Raw genomic sequence first — 13874 nt, 5'->3', positions numbered from 1 at the left:
GTTAAGCTAATAAGATGCGAAGAAAAATAAAGAACACACGAGATTTGTGTGGTTTGTAGTCTATGGATGTTCAAAACATCCAAAACCGAACAAAAGTCTTTATGAACTCTATGGAACAACTTGGAGTTATGAAAAAAGCATAGCACCCACCAATGGTTTCCAAAAGCCATTTTTTAAAACTCGTAAAACATTAAGAAATAAAGAATGCACCTACGGGAACATTTCATGGAGTGTACCCATTGATTAATATTATTCCAAGTCATTGTAGTAAATCAATTAAAAACGTATCGCAAATATTTTCCCAAAAAATTGACGATACTATATTAAATAATGTTTTAAAAATTTTGGCACAAAATATAAAATATTATGATTTTTTTTAACTTCAACAACCAGTATTGTATTAAATCTTTATTTATAAATTTTTTCAAAAATGTTATGTTTGTGTCGTCAAACATTTTTCTTTTTAAGTATTGTAACTTTTTTTTTTCAAATTGTTTGTCATGAATAAAGTTGGAATAAATATAAATTAAAAAAAACTAATAAATAAAAATATATATGTTTTTAAGGCTAGAAGATGTCTGAAGTTGTTAAAAAAACTCTAGTCCGCATCTGCACCAAAAAGAGAACGTGTAGACATTTTTAGGTTTGCAGTCTTTAAAAAAACAAGCAGTCTGTGAAGACTAATGTTTGCACGTGGTCTGTGCTGCGTAGACAGTCTGCAGAAAAAAAAAAACAAACAACACCTAAGTCTTTGGAAAAAATATATCCCCCCCCCCTCATTCTATTGAGGTTTACTCTAGTTGGTAAGCAATTCAATTAAAAACCCTCTAAGAGATAATATAAAATCATCGATACATTTTCTAGTAATATTTGTGGCAAATACTTATGAATTATCCAAATCCCACATCTATTTTTCAATATTACCCTTAAAATCATCAATACATTTTCTAGTAATATTTGTCTTAAATGCTTATGAATTATCCAAAATCCCACATCTATTTTTCAATATTACCCTTAGGTTGAAAATCTTGAGGTAAGAGTAACATTTCCACTAGTTGTATATTTTCGGTACTGCCTTTTACTTCACGCTACTAATCTAACAATCACATGTTGTCTATCCAACGTTCTTTTACAAGACAAACTTTATTTATTTCTAAACAGAATAAGCTAGGAAACGGGTTTTTAAAGGTGAATTTCATACCACACATCTTTTCAAAACATCATTAACCCACCATCTCCAACTCGATTTCTCGAATTTGAATGAAGAATCATACATTTTTTGTGCATCTTGTTAATCAAGCCAATAATCCTCGATCAAACCATGTGTCCTCGGAGTTAACCAAGCCCAAATTATATCCATGTATGGTCAACATGAAAAGACTTGGGGTATATTTGGTATTGAGTGTTTGGAAATTTCTAGCTTCTAGTGCTTGACCAAACGCTCTGTTTCGAACAAAAAAACCTCATTTGACACTACAAGCTTTTAGCGTTTAATTTAAACAAAATGTTTTAAATTAAAAAACTAACTCACATAGCTTTTAACAAAAAATTACCGGCTACCAACTTTCTGCTAGCTGTCAGTTAGTTTTTCCATAGACACCTTTGATAACCTTTATTTTCATTTACAAACCTCCATCTACTTTTTCGGATAACCGCATGATTAAAAGCTACGTAAATAACTAAATATTATATTATTTTCTATTTCGTGGTTAATTGATAACTTGTATGGTTCCACTATTATAAGAAATAAAGGACATAATAAAAACTACTATTTATATTTACCACAAATCCTATAAATGATTAATTGTCATCTCAGAGAGCGAAACTTGATCAAGAGCACAAGAATCATGTGATTCATCCCCTTTAGTTAAATCAAGGGGAAGTTGATGAATATCTCATAATGTTTAGAAGATTATTGAAGTACGTAAAAGACGACACAATTATTTAATTTTTTTAGTACTTTTTGAAGATGTTTGTTTAAACTTGAATTCTAAATTTATTGTCTTGACATTGTGGAAAAATTATATAAAAAAATTATTCTTATTTTGGAAATTAATTATAAGTTTATTAATTTAAAAAAATATTAACTCAATTATAAAATGGTTAATTGGTTAAGCGGATAACCGAAATGAAAATAAAATAAAATAAAATTGTTTACCGTTTTTTTTTTCTTTCAACTTAGGTTTAGGTTTGGGTATGGATATAGGTGTATATATTTCAAAAAAACTTTTGAAATTAAAGAAATATGGAAAAAATATTTATCAGTTTTCAAAGTTATTTAATCTCAATCTTACTAAGTCAAATCTTTATGGGGTGGGGGTTAACTCGGTGGAGATTGCTAGTTTAACTTCTTTTACCGGTTGTTCGGCTGGAACTCTTCCCTTTGTTTATCTTAGTATCCCGGTTGAAGAATCTATGGTTCAGATTAAAGGATGGGGGATTATTATCGACCATTTTAAGAAGAGGTTATCTTCTTGGAATGCTAAGTTATCCATTGGGGTCGTCTGACTATTATAAAATCGGTTCTTGGGAGTTTGGGTATTTATTTTTTTTCTTTTTGTTTCGTCTTCCTGCCAATGTTTGTCATCCTCTAGAGGCCTTGAGGTTTTTTTTTTTTTTTTTTTTTTTTTTTTTTTTTTAAGGTGTTGAAGACGGTCAAAATTGTATTCATTGGGTTAATTGGAATTTGATATTGAATTCCTATGCTCAAGGAGGTCTTGGGGTTGGTAGTTTGGATGCTTTTAACCTAGGCATTCTGTATAAATGTAAGTGGCAGTTTGTTTATGACTCGGAGCTTTTTGGGTTAAAATTGTCAAATTTTGTCATGAGGAAAGTGGTGGTTTCTTGGATGACCCAAGAATAGGCTCTGGAGGGGGTGTTTGGAAAAAGATTGTTAGATCCATTAATCATCTTCATGAGAGTGGTTGTATCCCTTCTAATTCCATGCATAGAGTGGTGGGGGATGGGGCTCAAACGAGGTTCTGGAAGGATGTTTGGTGTTCAGATATTCCTATTATGGAGCGGTTTGGGAGATTCTTTGCTTTGGCTTCTAATCAAGATGCTCGGGTTAGTGATTATTAGTCTCCAGGGGATTGGAATTTCCATTGGCGTCGGGAGATTGGAGGAGGGGCTGAATTAACCAAATTTGATGATCTTGTGGAGATTTTAAATCTTATCCTTATGGGTAGATGTTGGATAAGTGGTCTTGGGAGCTTGATCTGTCGGGTATATTTACTGTTAAATCAGCAAAGAATTGGGTTGATGAAATGAGACTCCCTTTGGGTAGTACGCCTATTAGGTGGAACCGTTTTGTTCCTATTAAAATTAATATTTTTTTTTTTGTGGTGAGTTTTTTTGGATTGTATTCTGGTTAGAGTTAAATTGGTGGAAAGGGGGGTGACGATAGATTCCTTATTGTGTCCCGTGTGTCGTAATTCTAAAAAAAGTGTGAATCATTTGTTTTCGCAGTGTTCGGTTATTGGTCAGGTTTGGAGTTGGGTTGGGCATTGGCTTGACTTGGTTCTTCCTGCCTTTTCTTCTATCCGAGACGTGGTGGATTGGGTGGATTCTAAACCGACAATTCATATGGAGCGCTCGATTGTAGAGTTTGTGTTCATGGTGGTCATATGAATGCTTTGGACGTTTCGTAATTCTTTACTTTTAGCAAGGTTCTAAATAACGTAATGTGTGACTTGGCGGCAATGTCAAGCCTTAAGCTTTACCGAGCCTTGGCGAGTCATGACGTTTGTAAGGCGTGACTTAAGGCGAATTTTTTTATATAATTAATATTTTTATATGTATTTTCAACTATTATTCGTTTTTATACACATATATGAGTTAAGGCGTTATTTTGACAAAGCTTGGCGGCAGATGCAAGCCTTGGAGTCATGGTTACAAAATCCAATACCGGTCTTACTTTGTATTTTTTTTCTCTAGCTCTTTGCTGAGATTTCGGTTTTTTTATAATATGATAAAAAACTTCATTTTTTAGAAAAAAAAAAAAAAATCTGAATCCAAGGTATTTTTCCACAACCAAACAAACATTATGGTTTGAGAAAAAAACAATATTCAGTTGTATACAAATTTATCTTTTTTTTTACAAACGTACTTTAACATTCATTAAACTGTATTAGAGAAATGATTTTTGAAACTTAACAATTGGCATTTAAAATCATTTTAACAAAAGAGTAATTATGAGTTGTAAAGAAAAGGTTGGAGCACTTGGTTTCGGTATATAAAGTTATAAACAAATCAAATATGAGGAATTTAAGACACTCTCTAGATTAAAATGCATGTAGAGAATCTTTATTTGGTGGCCCATTTTGATACCACACTGTTTGAGAGAGACATGACATCAAGTCATACTTCCTTTACATACTATTTTTTATTTGTCTAAAATTAAATGTGAAATCCGTTTTAACTTGGAATTGTGTTTTTCTTTAATAACAATCTTTACATGTGATTTGATAGAACTTTAATTCATTTACATTACTCTCATGTCACAATGGTACTAGTAAATCTATACGACATATGTTGTTATACGCAAACAACAATTTGCAACATTATATAAACATATTTTTTACTTAAACTTGATATGATAACATATATTCAAACTACTGAATATAATACATCTCAAAAAAGGGTATAAAATCTTTTGTCCAACTCTCACAAAGTATGCCAAAAAGAGATTGCATGTTCTATTATATGCAAATTAAATACCTACCCAAGATCAAGCCTTTGCTAGTGAAATTAAGCATATTAGTTTAGTGCACCAATATGATGTGATGTTTGTAATATATATATATATATATATATATATATATATATATATATATATATATATATATATATATATATATATATATATATATATATATATATATATATAATGTGTGTGTGTGTGCAAAGTGTTGGAGGGTCCCTTGGTCCTTAGTGCCATGTTATAATGAGCTTGTGATGGGAAGGAATAATCATAATGTTTCCCTTTGATCAATTCTTGCTTCATGTCAAAAGCCATTACTTATACCGATCATATTCACCTTTGTTTTTGCTTTTTTCATTGTCGTTTTCATATCTAACTCACAACCCATGTAATCTCCATCAAACATGATCCACTATAGCTTGTTCCATATATACACCCCATCCCTTGGTTACTCACTCAATTAAGTAATCCACTAGGGATTCTGTTATGTATTTTTCATATATAAAACCAAACAAGCTAGGTTCTTTCTACTATTCTCATATGAATTGATCAGTTGGTTACTAGAAAGAAGCACAACCTTCTTTATCCCCCAAAAGATTCTAACTTTCACTTTCTCATTCAGCTTCATTTATAGACTCATGTCTTGACTCAATCAAGTAACTTGACATCCACTAGGGTTTCTTTATGTTTCATGCATAAAAACGGAACAAGCATCTTTTCGCTCTTTTGCTTGTAAACTCTGAGTTGGTGCTTATAAACACAAACCCGTCTTCTTTTCCACTAAAAGATACTAACTTTCACTTAACTTGCATCCGTACACTCGGGTTCCCATTCCATGAAGAAGCAATCAATCCACTAGGGTTTCTTTAAGTTTCGTGTACAAAAACCCATAAAAGTATCTTTTCTCCCTTCCTATATAAGCTTCGAGTAGGTGTTCGAAAGCACAAACCATAAGACACCCTCCTTCTCTTTCTGTCAAAAGATTCCAACTTTATCTGTTTACATTCACATCCATATACTCGGATCCTAGCTTGATCAAGAAATCAAGAAAACACCACTAGGGTCTATTTTAGTCTTTATAATAGAAACCGCTCGAAGAAGGATCTTTCTTTTCACTCTTGTGATATATCTAGACTAATTTTGGTTGGTGACCAGAAGAAAATTTAGTAGTTAAAAAGGCAATGGGGTACCTTCAATCTTCAAGTACGAGTGGTGGTGTTGGCTCTCACTTGTATTCTCAAGCACTTCAAATGAAATTATACCAAGCATTCATATTTTCCATCCCAATACTCTTCTCCATAATACTTTTCCTCTTGTTTTACTTGTTCTACCTCAAAAAAACTTTTAGCAACACCAATTCTTCGTCTTCTTCATCTATAATCCATCTAAGAACCTCAAGGAATCAAGCTAATTCTTCAACTCTTCATCAATATGTATGTATATGCCTCTCTCTCTCTCTCTCTCTCTCTCTCTCTCTCTCTCTCTCTAATCTTAATTCTTATGGTGTCTATTTTTCTTATAGAGCGATATGGGATCGAAGATAAACCTTGAAGACAAGCTCAATGTGATCTTGTTTGATGAAGATTTATACACAAAGGATTCAATGTACGTATCCCATACTTGAGACTAGATTTTTGAGTGATCGACTAGTTCTTGAATCATTGCAAGTAGTTTTTTTTATTACAAACCAACCATAGTGTCCTTAAAGATGTGAAAAACACTAATTTTGTGAGTGATAATTTGAAAAGTAACACGTATTCTTATAAACTAAAAAAAGTAAGGCCACTCTGGTCCCTGGGTCCCACCCACTCTTACTACCAACATGAGTTACTAAAATCACAATATTAAGAACATTCTTGTGGGAATGAGTTCTTAATATGAATTATAAACTATAATATATCTATTCATTTCCACAAGAATATCAAAATTCTTCATTAACTCTTTTATGAAGTCATTTAATTTATCAATGAAATCTAATGGAAACTCCATGAAAATTCAATTTGAAGGTGTTGTGTTTGTCTTGGAGAATTTGAGATGAATGAGAAGCTACATCAAATACCATCCTGCCATCACATGTTCCATGGTGATTGCATTAGAAACTGGCTCCATTCCAACACCACATGTCCACTCTGCAGATGCTCAGTCGTCAATGCCGCCAAAGACAGCCACCAAGAGCCGCCAGTGGTTCCTGAGCCAACCACCATGACCAACATGAGTTCGAGCTTACAAAGAGTTCCTTCAGAACATAGTGTGATCATAATATCTGATGAAGGGTCATCATCTAGTTCAAGTATGGACAGCAAGTCACATCCAAATCAAGAATCTGTTGTTATTAATGTTCCTTATCCATGATCCTTGGATTTTCATGAAAGTAATTTTGCTAGAAGGGTAGAATAGTCATTACTCTTTAGACTAGATCAATAATACATGCATCAATATTGTACCAAGTGTCATCCAAGTTGTATGTACGTACAAGATCACTCATGACGTTGGTAGTAATAGTTAGGCTTTAATTACAAATAAGCTGTGATCTATGAACTACGATAAAAAACAAGATATGAGATTTGGCCACCTTTTGTCATTTTTTTCGTATTAACTATTAAGTCAATGTAAATTGACTATTTTGCCCCTATTTTCTTTGTCTCTTTCAACAACCCCAAAATTAAATATAATTACAAAAACGAATGAGCAATAACATGGATGCGTTTTTTGTACTTGAATCATTAGACTTTACACCATCAGCTGGTCCTGTTAAGTCCGGGCAAAATGGTAATTTTTCCCTTGTATTTTTATCTTTTAAGAACCCTCAAATCAAATATAACCAAAAAAAATAAAAAATAAAAAAAAGATGAAAACCACTTGAACAGAACAAGATTCAGACAGAAGTGAATTTTTCGCCCCTGGATCATTAGACTTAACAGCTGGGCCCTTAAGTTCATGCAAAATGACCTTTTTGCCCTTGTCTACATTTTTTATCTAGACAACACCTTATCCAACATCAGAGGAAAAAAAAAGGCTTAAGCAAATAACATAAATTACAACCACAAGAAACTACATCAAACATTGAAACACCTGATTTCAAGAGACTAAAACATTTAAAAAAAAATAGGGCAATTTTGTCAATGTTCAGCAGCCTCCAAGCTAAACCCAGAAAGCTCATTGTCTAAATAGGAAGAAAGTTGCAGTTTGCTTCCACAACTCATTTTTTTCACATCTTGACACGAACATATTAAAATCCGTTTCACCATTTTACAAAACTCCCTGCATTTAAACTTTCTTTGATTAGTAAAATTATATATATATATATATATATATATATATATATATATATATATATATATATATATATATAATAAACATGGTTACTTACTGCCATGGATCATCACCCATGAGCATCATATCTCCTTCATCATCAGTAAACACAATTTCCCATTGACTTTTTGACCGAAGCTTCCCTTTGATTTCAAACATCTCTTCAAGTTCATCTATGAGATGATTGTACCCTTTTAGCATTGTTAAATCCACTGCACGACCCACTGCTACTCCTTGCATTTGAACCTTCAATCATTAACAAGTAAATTACAACTTTAGTCCCTGAGTATAGCTGATTTCTGCAATTTTGGTCCTTATTTGACGTTCTTGTAATGATTTTGATCCATGTTCAGAATAAAATGATGGATTTTGGTCCCTGGGTATAACCGATTTTTGCAAATTTGGTCCAAAAAATAATCATTTTACTTAGAACAGGGACCAAAAACGTTATGAAAAAGCTCAAAATATAAGGACCAAAATTGCAAAAAACAAAATATGAGACCAAAGATATAATTTACCCTACATCTATTTAACTTGGAACAAGGAGCAAAAAAAATTAGAAAACCTCAAATAAGGACCATAATTGCAAGAGAAAACTTTTTCAGACCAAAGTTGCAAGAGAAAACCTTTTGGGAGCAATACTAAGGGACCAAATATGTAATTTACTCTATAAACCCATTTAAATGCAGGCGAAACAAAAACATATTACCATATCAAAAGATTTGACTTGAATTGACAACTGTACCTTAGTGCGGGTCCGGGTCAAACCAGTTTGTTTGCAATCTTTTTGGTCAGGTTCATGTCTTTCAACAGATGGGACTACAATCTTTAAGTCAAAACCAAATAATCTACAAGTAGAAACGTTTTCAGACTTCTTTAATAAGTCAACATTAGGGAGATTGACCGGAGGTCGAGGCCTTTTAGTTTTGTTGGGTCCCACTCCCATGCCCACGGGTTGACCCGAACTTGTTGGAATAAATGTGGTGGCGTAAGTTTCAGTTTCAATCTCCCATGGTGAAACCCTGTCTGGTCTCACTATTGATGTGGGTTCAACCCATTGGACCTGTAGTGTACGTCATGCATTCAAGTCAAAGGTCAAATCTTTGACTAATCTACAAAAAGTGAAAATTACAAATTTGACCACAATGGGTGGAGGTTTTTTTTTTTTAACAAAGTAACATTCTCTTTTGTATTTTTTTTTTCACAAATGGCCAAATATTTCTCAATGCGGCAATCCTTTTATGCTGCAATTTCGCTTTTGGAATGTTGCAGAGTATATGAAGAACAATTTCACAATATATATATATATATATATATATATATATATATATATATATATATATATATATATATATATATATATATATATATATATATATATATATATATATATTGTGGTGGACACCATTACAAACCCATTTTGCAGCATAAAACAATTTTGTAGTGGGCCATTGCAAAAAAGCAAAAAAGTTGGTCATTTTGTTAAATGTCACCTTTAAAAGTGGTTATTTTTGTGTTTTATTCAAAAAAAACAACATTTTGAAATCATTGCAATTAGTTTACCTTCAATGAGCGCCATTGAGAACATTCCCATTGGTGAGAAAGGTCTTCTACTCCAGTAATCATACCCGTAAACCTAATAATTATGAAGAAAATTTTCATGGAAAAGTATATTCTTGTATCAGTTGCTTATAAATATTATGTTTACCTTCTTTCTGGAGAGTCTTCACACTCAAACCGCATATTAAATCTCATGCCAATGCTAAATTTATTTTTTATAGATTCAATATACTTGTTTAAGCCTATTATAAACTGACTTGTCCTGTAAAAATGTTTAATAAAGTAAATATTCACTTTTATGGAATCAAGTAAAAAAAAAAAAGAAAAAAAAAACCTTGGTTTGTAGTAAACAACAAATCTGGTTTGTGTAGAAACTGCATGTGAAGCAGTTGCAAGAACACCAAGGCGCATACTTCTGCTTGAAATCACTGAAGATGGCATGGAGTTATGTTGTTGACCAACACGTTTGACTCCAACACGTAATTCACCATTTTCACCTCTATAATTACATTTAAATGATCACATAGCAAAACAAAGAAAAGGGTATGTTAGTCTTTTAGATGTTTGAAAAACAGTCAAACATTGCAATTGATACCTAAGGAATACAAATGAATCCCCAGCCACCAATCTTTTAGCAGTAACAAAAGTACTCCATCCTGTTGTAAGCAAATGCCTTCGCGGCTGACCTGGTCAACCAAAAAAAAAGATCTTACTTTTAAATTTTAATAAAAACACAAATAGATATATGTTTTGTACTAACATATAAACATGAGAACATAATGAATGACCTCTGAATATATGCTTAAATCGCCACTCAGTCCCATGAAGATCTTTAGCTACAAGTTCTTGAGTAGGAATAGGCTGAGACATGTCCTGAACAAAAATACTTTAAAAAAATTAGAACATTAAACTGTTGAAAACATATGAAATTAGATTATTAGAAGAAAAGAAAGAGAGTGAAATTACCAATGTAGGTAGGCATTCATTTGCGTGTTTTCTGAGCACTGAAAAACCACCATGAGTGCTTGTGTCTGAAGCTGTTAAGACTTTGCAGAAAGAGTGAATACTTGCCTTTGGAGGGTCATCAACGCATTTATCAAGACTAGTAGGATCACTTTGCTATTCATTATTACAAAAGAAAAACAGTTACAAAAGGTTATAAATTGTAAAGAATTTAAGATGTGAACTCTTACATCTGCTTCTGGAAGTAGAGTGATTTGAGCATAAACTTCATCTGTATCTTGTTCAGCCTGTAATGGTAACAAAATCTAGATTCTAAAACTTCATAATCCAAATCACACACTGTAAGAACAACATGTTTACATACTTACCAGAAGCTGAGTATAAACAACACGACAGAGAATCTTTGATTTGAGATTGAAGTGAGGAATACTCTGATCGATTTCCTGATTGTTGGATTCCTCTAACTGAGCAAAAACCGTATATAATCAAGATTTAAGAAGAAGAATAGAAATTGTAGATCAACAGAATGTTGAAAAATATAAACGACATGAGAGATTTTGAAGGAAAATTAACAAGTTTATTATACTTACTTGCTCCATGTGGCCTTGAGGAAAGTAGAAAACTCTTTCTCCATCTCTTGGAACATCTACTAGTGGACCCGCACATGCCTTCCATAGCTCCTTATACAGCAGATCTTCCATTGCTCATAATCGAATCAAACGACAAATCCACAGAGAATATAACACTTTCAGCATAATAGATTATAATAGAAAACGATATATCAATATAAAACAAAAAATCATTGAATCTTCCAACACATTATCAGAGTCCAATTTTGATTTTGAAATCGTATTCTTATTGTTCCACAGATTTCAACCTTGAATATTGATATTCAAAATCAATTAATTGAGGATTTGAATCGTGAGTCAAGAAGACCGAGTGGATTCGTGACCGAGGAGAATCATCCCCATGAACACGTCAATAACATATTCAACAAAATTATCATAGCCCTGAAAATTATCAAAAGAATAAATAGGCGAAGAAGTTTCACCTTCAGGAGATGCTGACCCCCGATTCTCCATGGTCAAAACGTAAATTAAACGACACAACCAACTCAAATTCTTGTATTACATAAATCTCTATAAACATAAACCTCCAAAACCATTAAATTCGCCACATTATATGCATACTTACGATCATAACATCCCAAATAAATTTATCAGTTTATAACACTTTAATCAGCTCAATCGAAACCCTGAACCACCAATCTTCAGTTACAAATAAACAGATTAGAAAACCAGAAGAACTGATGATGCTGCTGCTTCAGGTTTCAGCTCCAAGACTCTCTCTCTCTCTCTCTCTCTCCAGAGTCCAGGATATGATTGAAAACACCGTTACTTAACCCAGAAATTGATTTATATACTACGCCAGTAGACGGCGCGTAATGAATTCCTGTTCCACGAGCAGGCAACAGGATTGGCCACGAAAAGTCAGGTATAGTGTCATTCTCCTTTTCTCTTGTCTTCACTATCACTCCTTTGACCTTCTAATTGCCATTAATTACGGATATGCCACTTGTAGTTTTCAGTTTTGAGTAACATAAAACTTATCAAATGTGAAACTAAATAATCATATTTGCTGCGATAAAAAAAAAAAAAAAAATCCATGATCAAATTTGTACCAAATAAACCAACAAATATGATATCAGCTTAACAAAGAAAATTTGGTTGGTAATATTGTATCTAGGACCCGTTTCGTCAGATTTCGAAGCCCTACAAGTTACGATAAGTGTATATACACTTTTAGATAATATAAAAACAAAACTATAAATTTAGTCCTTGTGGTTTGCAAATTTTTTTGGATATGGTGCAAAAAGTTTCGATTTGCATGGAAGATCCAAAATCAAGTTTTTTCTGTGTTTTTTATCCAAAAAACTTGAAAAGACAGTTATACCCTTTTACTTTCTTTTTTATTTTATTTTTTTCATTTTTTAAATACTATTTTAATTTAAAAAAAAGAAAATAACTCTCTCTCTCTCTCTCTCTCTCTCTCTCTCTCTCTCTCTCTCTCTCTCTCCTTGTGAAAGTCAACTGAGTACCACCCACGCACCCAAAAACATCACCACCACAGCCTCCCTGTCGTTCTTGGGGTTGTGCCACCGGGAACCACCCAACCCGGCTACAAATTGACCCTCATTTCGATTTCCCCCAAATCCATATAGACTCATCAATGGTCCTCCATTCAACGAAATCGGGCAGGGCATCAGCGGAACGAGGAGAATGACGATCCCTTTTCACATTGTTCGACTTCCGCCTAGAATCGATCGTCTTAGCATTCGCGTGGCCTAAAAGGAACTCTTCCTTCGTCAGATCTGAGAACGTGTGAGTGAGCCGATTTTTTGCTTCCTTCCCTCCAACCTTTCTTCTATCTTCCAAATCCAAATGGGATTTTCATATTAGGGCTCCTGTATCATCTTCCTCCCTCGTCTATTAGACGTCGCAAGTAGGGAACGAACTAAACAATCAATCCTCTTGATTGATCGAACAGGAAAACAATAATAACAAGGTTGAGAATTGGACTTATAAGGGTCGCAAGGGGTGACGAGGTTGGTTGGAGACGTGATCGACGGAAGCAGCAGCTAGTGACAACAGTGGTTCACCGTAACGACGATGTGGTGGCAGGGGCTACTTCGACGGCTTCTGTTGCTTCGTTTCTAATAAGCTCGACGAGAAGGAGGGCAGGAAGAGGATGGTGGTGAACGGAAACCACCGAAATAAGGTGGTGGGGGCTGTTGGTCGGTAATCCAAGGAAGAAGGGGGTGGAGTTGGGTGGTTCCCAGTGGCACAACCCCAAGAACGACACGGAGGTTGTGGTGGTGATGGTTATGGGTGCTTGGGTGGTACCCAGTTGACTTTCACAATGTGTGAGAGAGAGAGAGAGTTATTTTCTTTTCTTTTTTTAATTAAAATAGTATTTAAAAAATAAAAAAGAAAGTAAAAGGGTATAACCATCTTTTCAAGTTTTTTTGGACCAAAAACAAAGAAAAAACTTTGATTTTGGATCTTCCATGGAAGTCGAAAACTTTTTGGACCCTATCCAAATTTTTTTGCAAACCACAAGGGCTAAATTTGCAGTTTTGTCTAATATAAATATAAATATACTTACTTATTTTTCGTGTTCAAACCTTGTAACCATGTTTTTATAGTGAATTTTTATTCTTTACTTATTTTTCGTGTTTCTCTTCCTTAGTCCTCTAGTCAAAGTTGCACGGAAACGGATACGGCAACGGGAAACGGATACGGAACGGAAACGGCAAAACTCAAAACTTCAAGATACG

General features: G+C 33.6%; 2 protein-coding genes across 2 annotated transcripts; one reads left to right on the top strand and one right to left on the bottom strand.

Annotated features, from left to right (window-relative positions):
* The first annotated feature begins 4971 nt into the window (after positions 1 to 4971).
* On the top strand, positions 4972 to 7283 carry LOC145001115 (putative E3 ubiquitin-protein ligase RHA4A). Its single transcript, XM_078960445.1, has 3 exons — positions 4972 to 6135; positions 6225 to 6307; positions 6709 to 7283. The coding sequence occupies exons 1-3, from the start codon at positions 5884 to 5886 to the stop codon at positions 7052 to 7054; spliced, it is 681 nt and encodes a 226-aa protein (XP_078816571.1). The 5' UTR covers positions 4972 to 5883; the 3' UTR covers positions 7055 to 7283.
* Positions 7284 to 7584: 301 nt separating this feature from the next.
* Positions 7585 to 12003, bottom strand: LOC145001114 (auxin response factor 18-like). The gene is made up of 13 exons (XM_078960444.1): positions 11589 to 12003; positions 11128 to 11231; positions 10906 to 11001; positions 10768 to 10824; positions 10541 to 10693; positions 10363 to 10447; positions 10170 to 10260; positions 9909 to 10073; positions 9723 to 9836; positions 9578 to 9650; positions 8760 to 9077; positions 8073 to 8260; positions 7585 to 7963 (listed from the first exon to the last, which is right to left on the bottom strand). The coding sequence occupies exons 1-13, from the start codon at positions 11617 to 11619 to the stop codon at positions 7822 to 7824; spliced, it is 1617 nt and encodes a 538-aa protein (XP_078816570.1). The 5' UTR covers positions 11620 to 12003; the 3' UTR covers positions 7585 to 7821.
* Between the last annotated feature and the right edge of the window lie 1871 nt (positions 12004 to 13874).

This window comes from Lactuca saligna, chromosome 6 (assembly GCF_052625555.1).
Source record: "Lactuca saligna cultivar CGN05327 chromosome 6, ASM5262555v1, whole genome shotgun sequence".
NCBI classification, from domain to species: Eukaryota; Viridiplantae; Streptophyta; class Magnoliopsida; order Asterales; family Asteraceae; genus Lactuca; species Lactuca saligna.
Note: the sequence above shows the minus strand (reverse complement) of the source record. Positions and strands in the feature narration are given on the sequence as shown.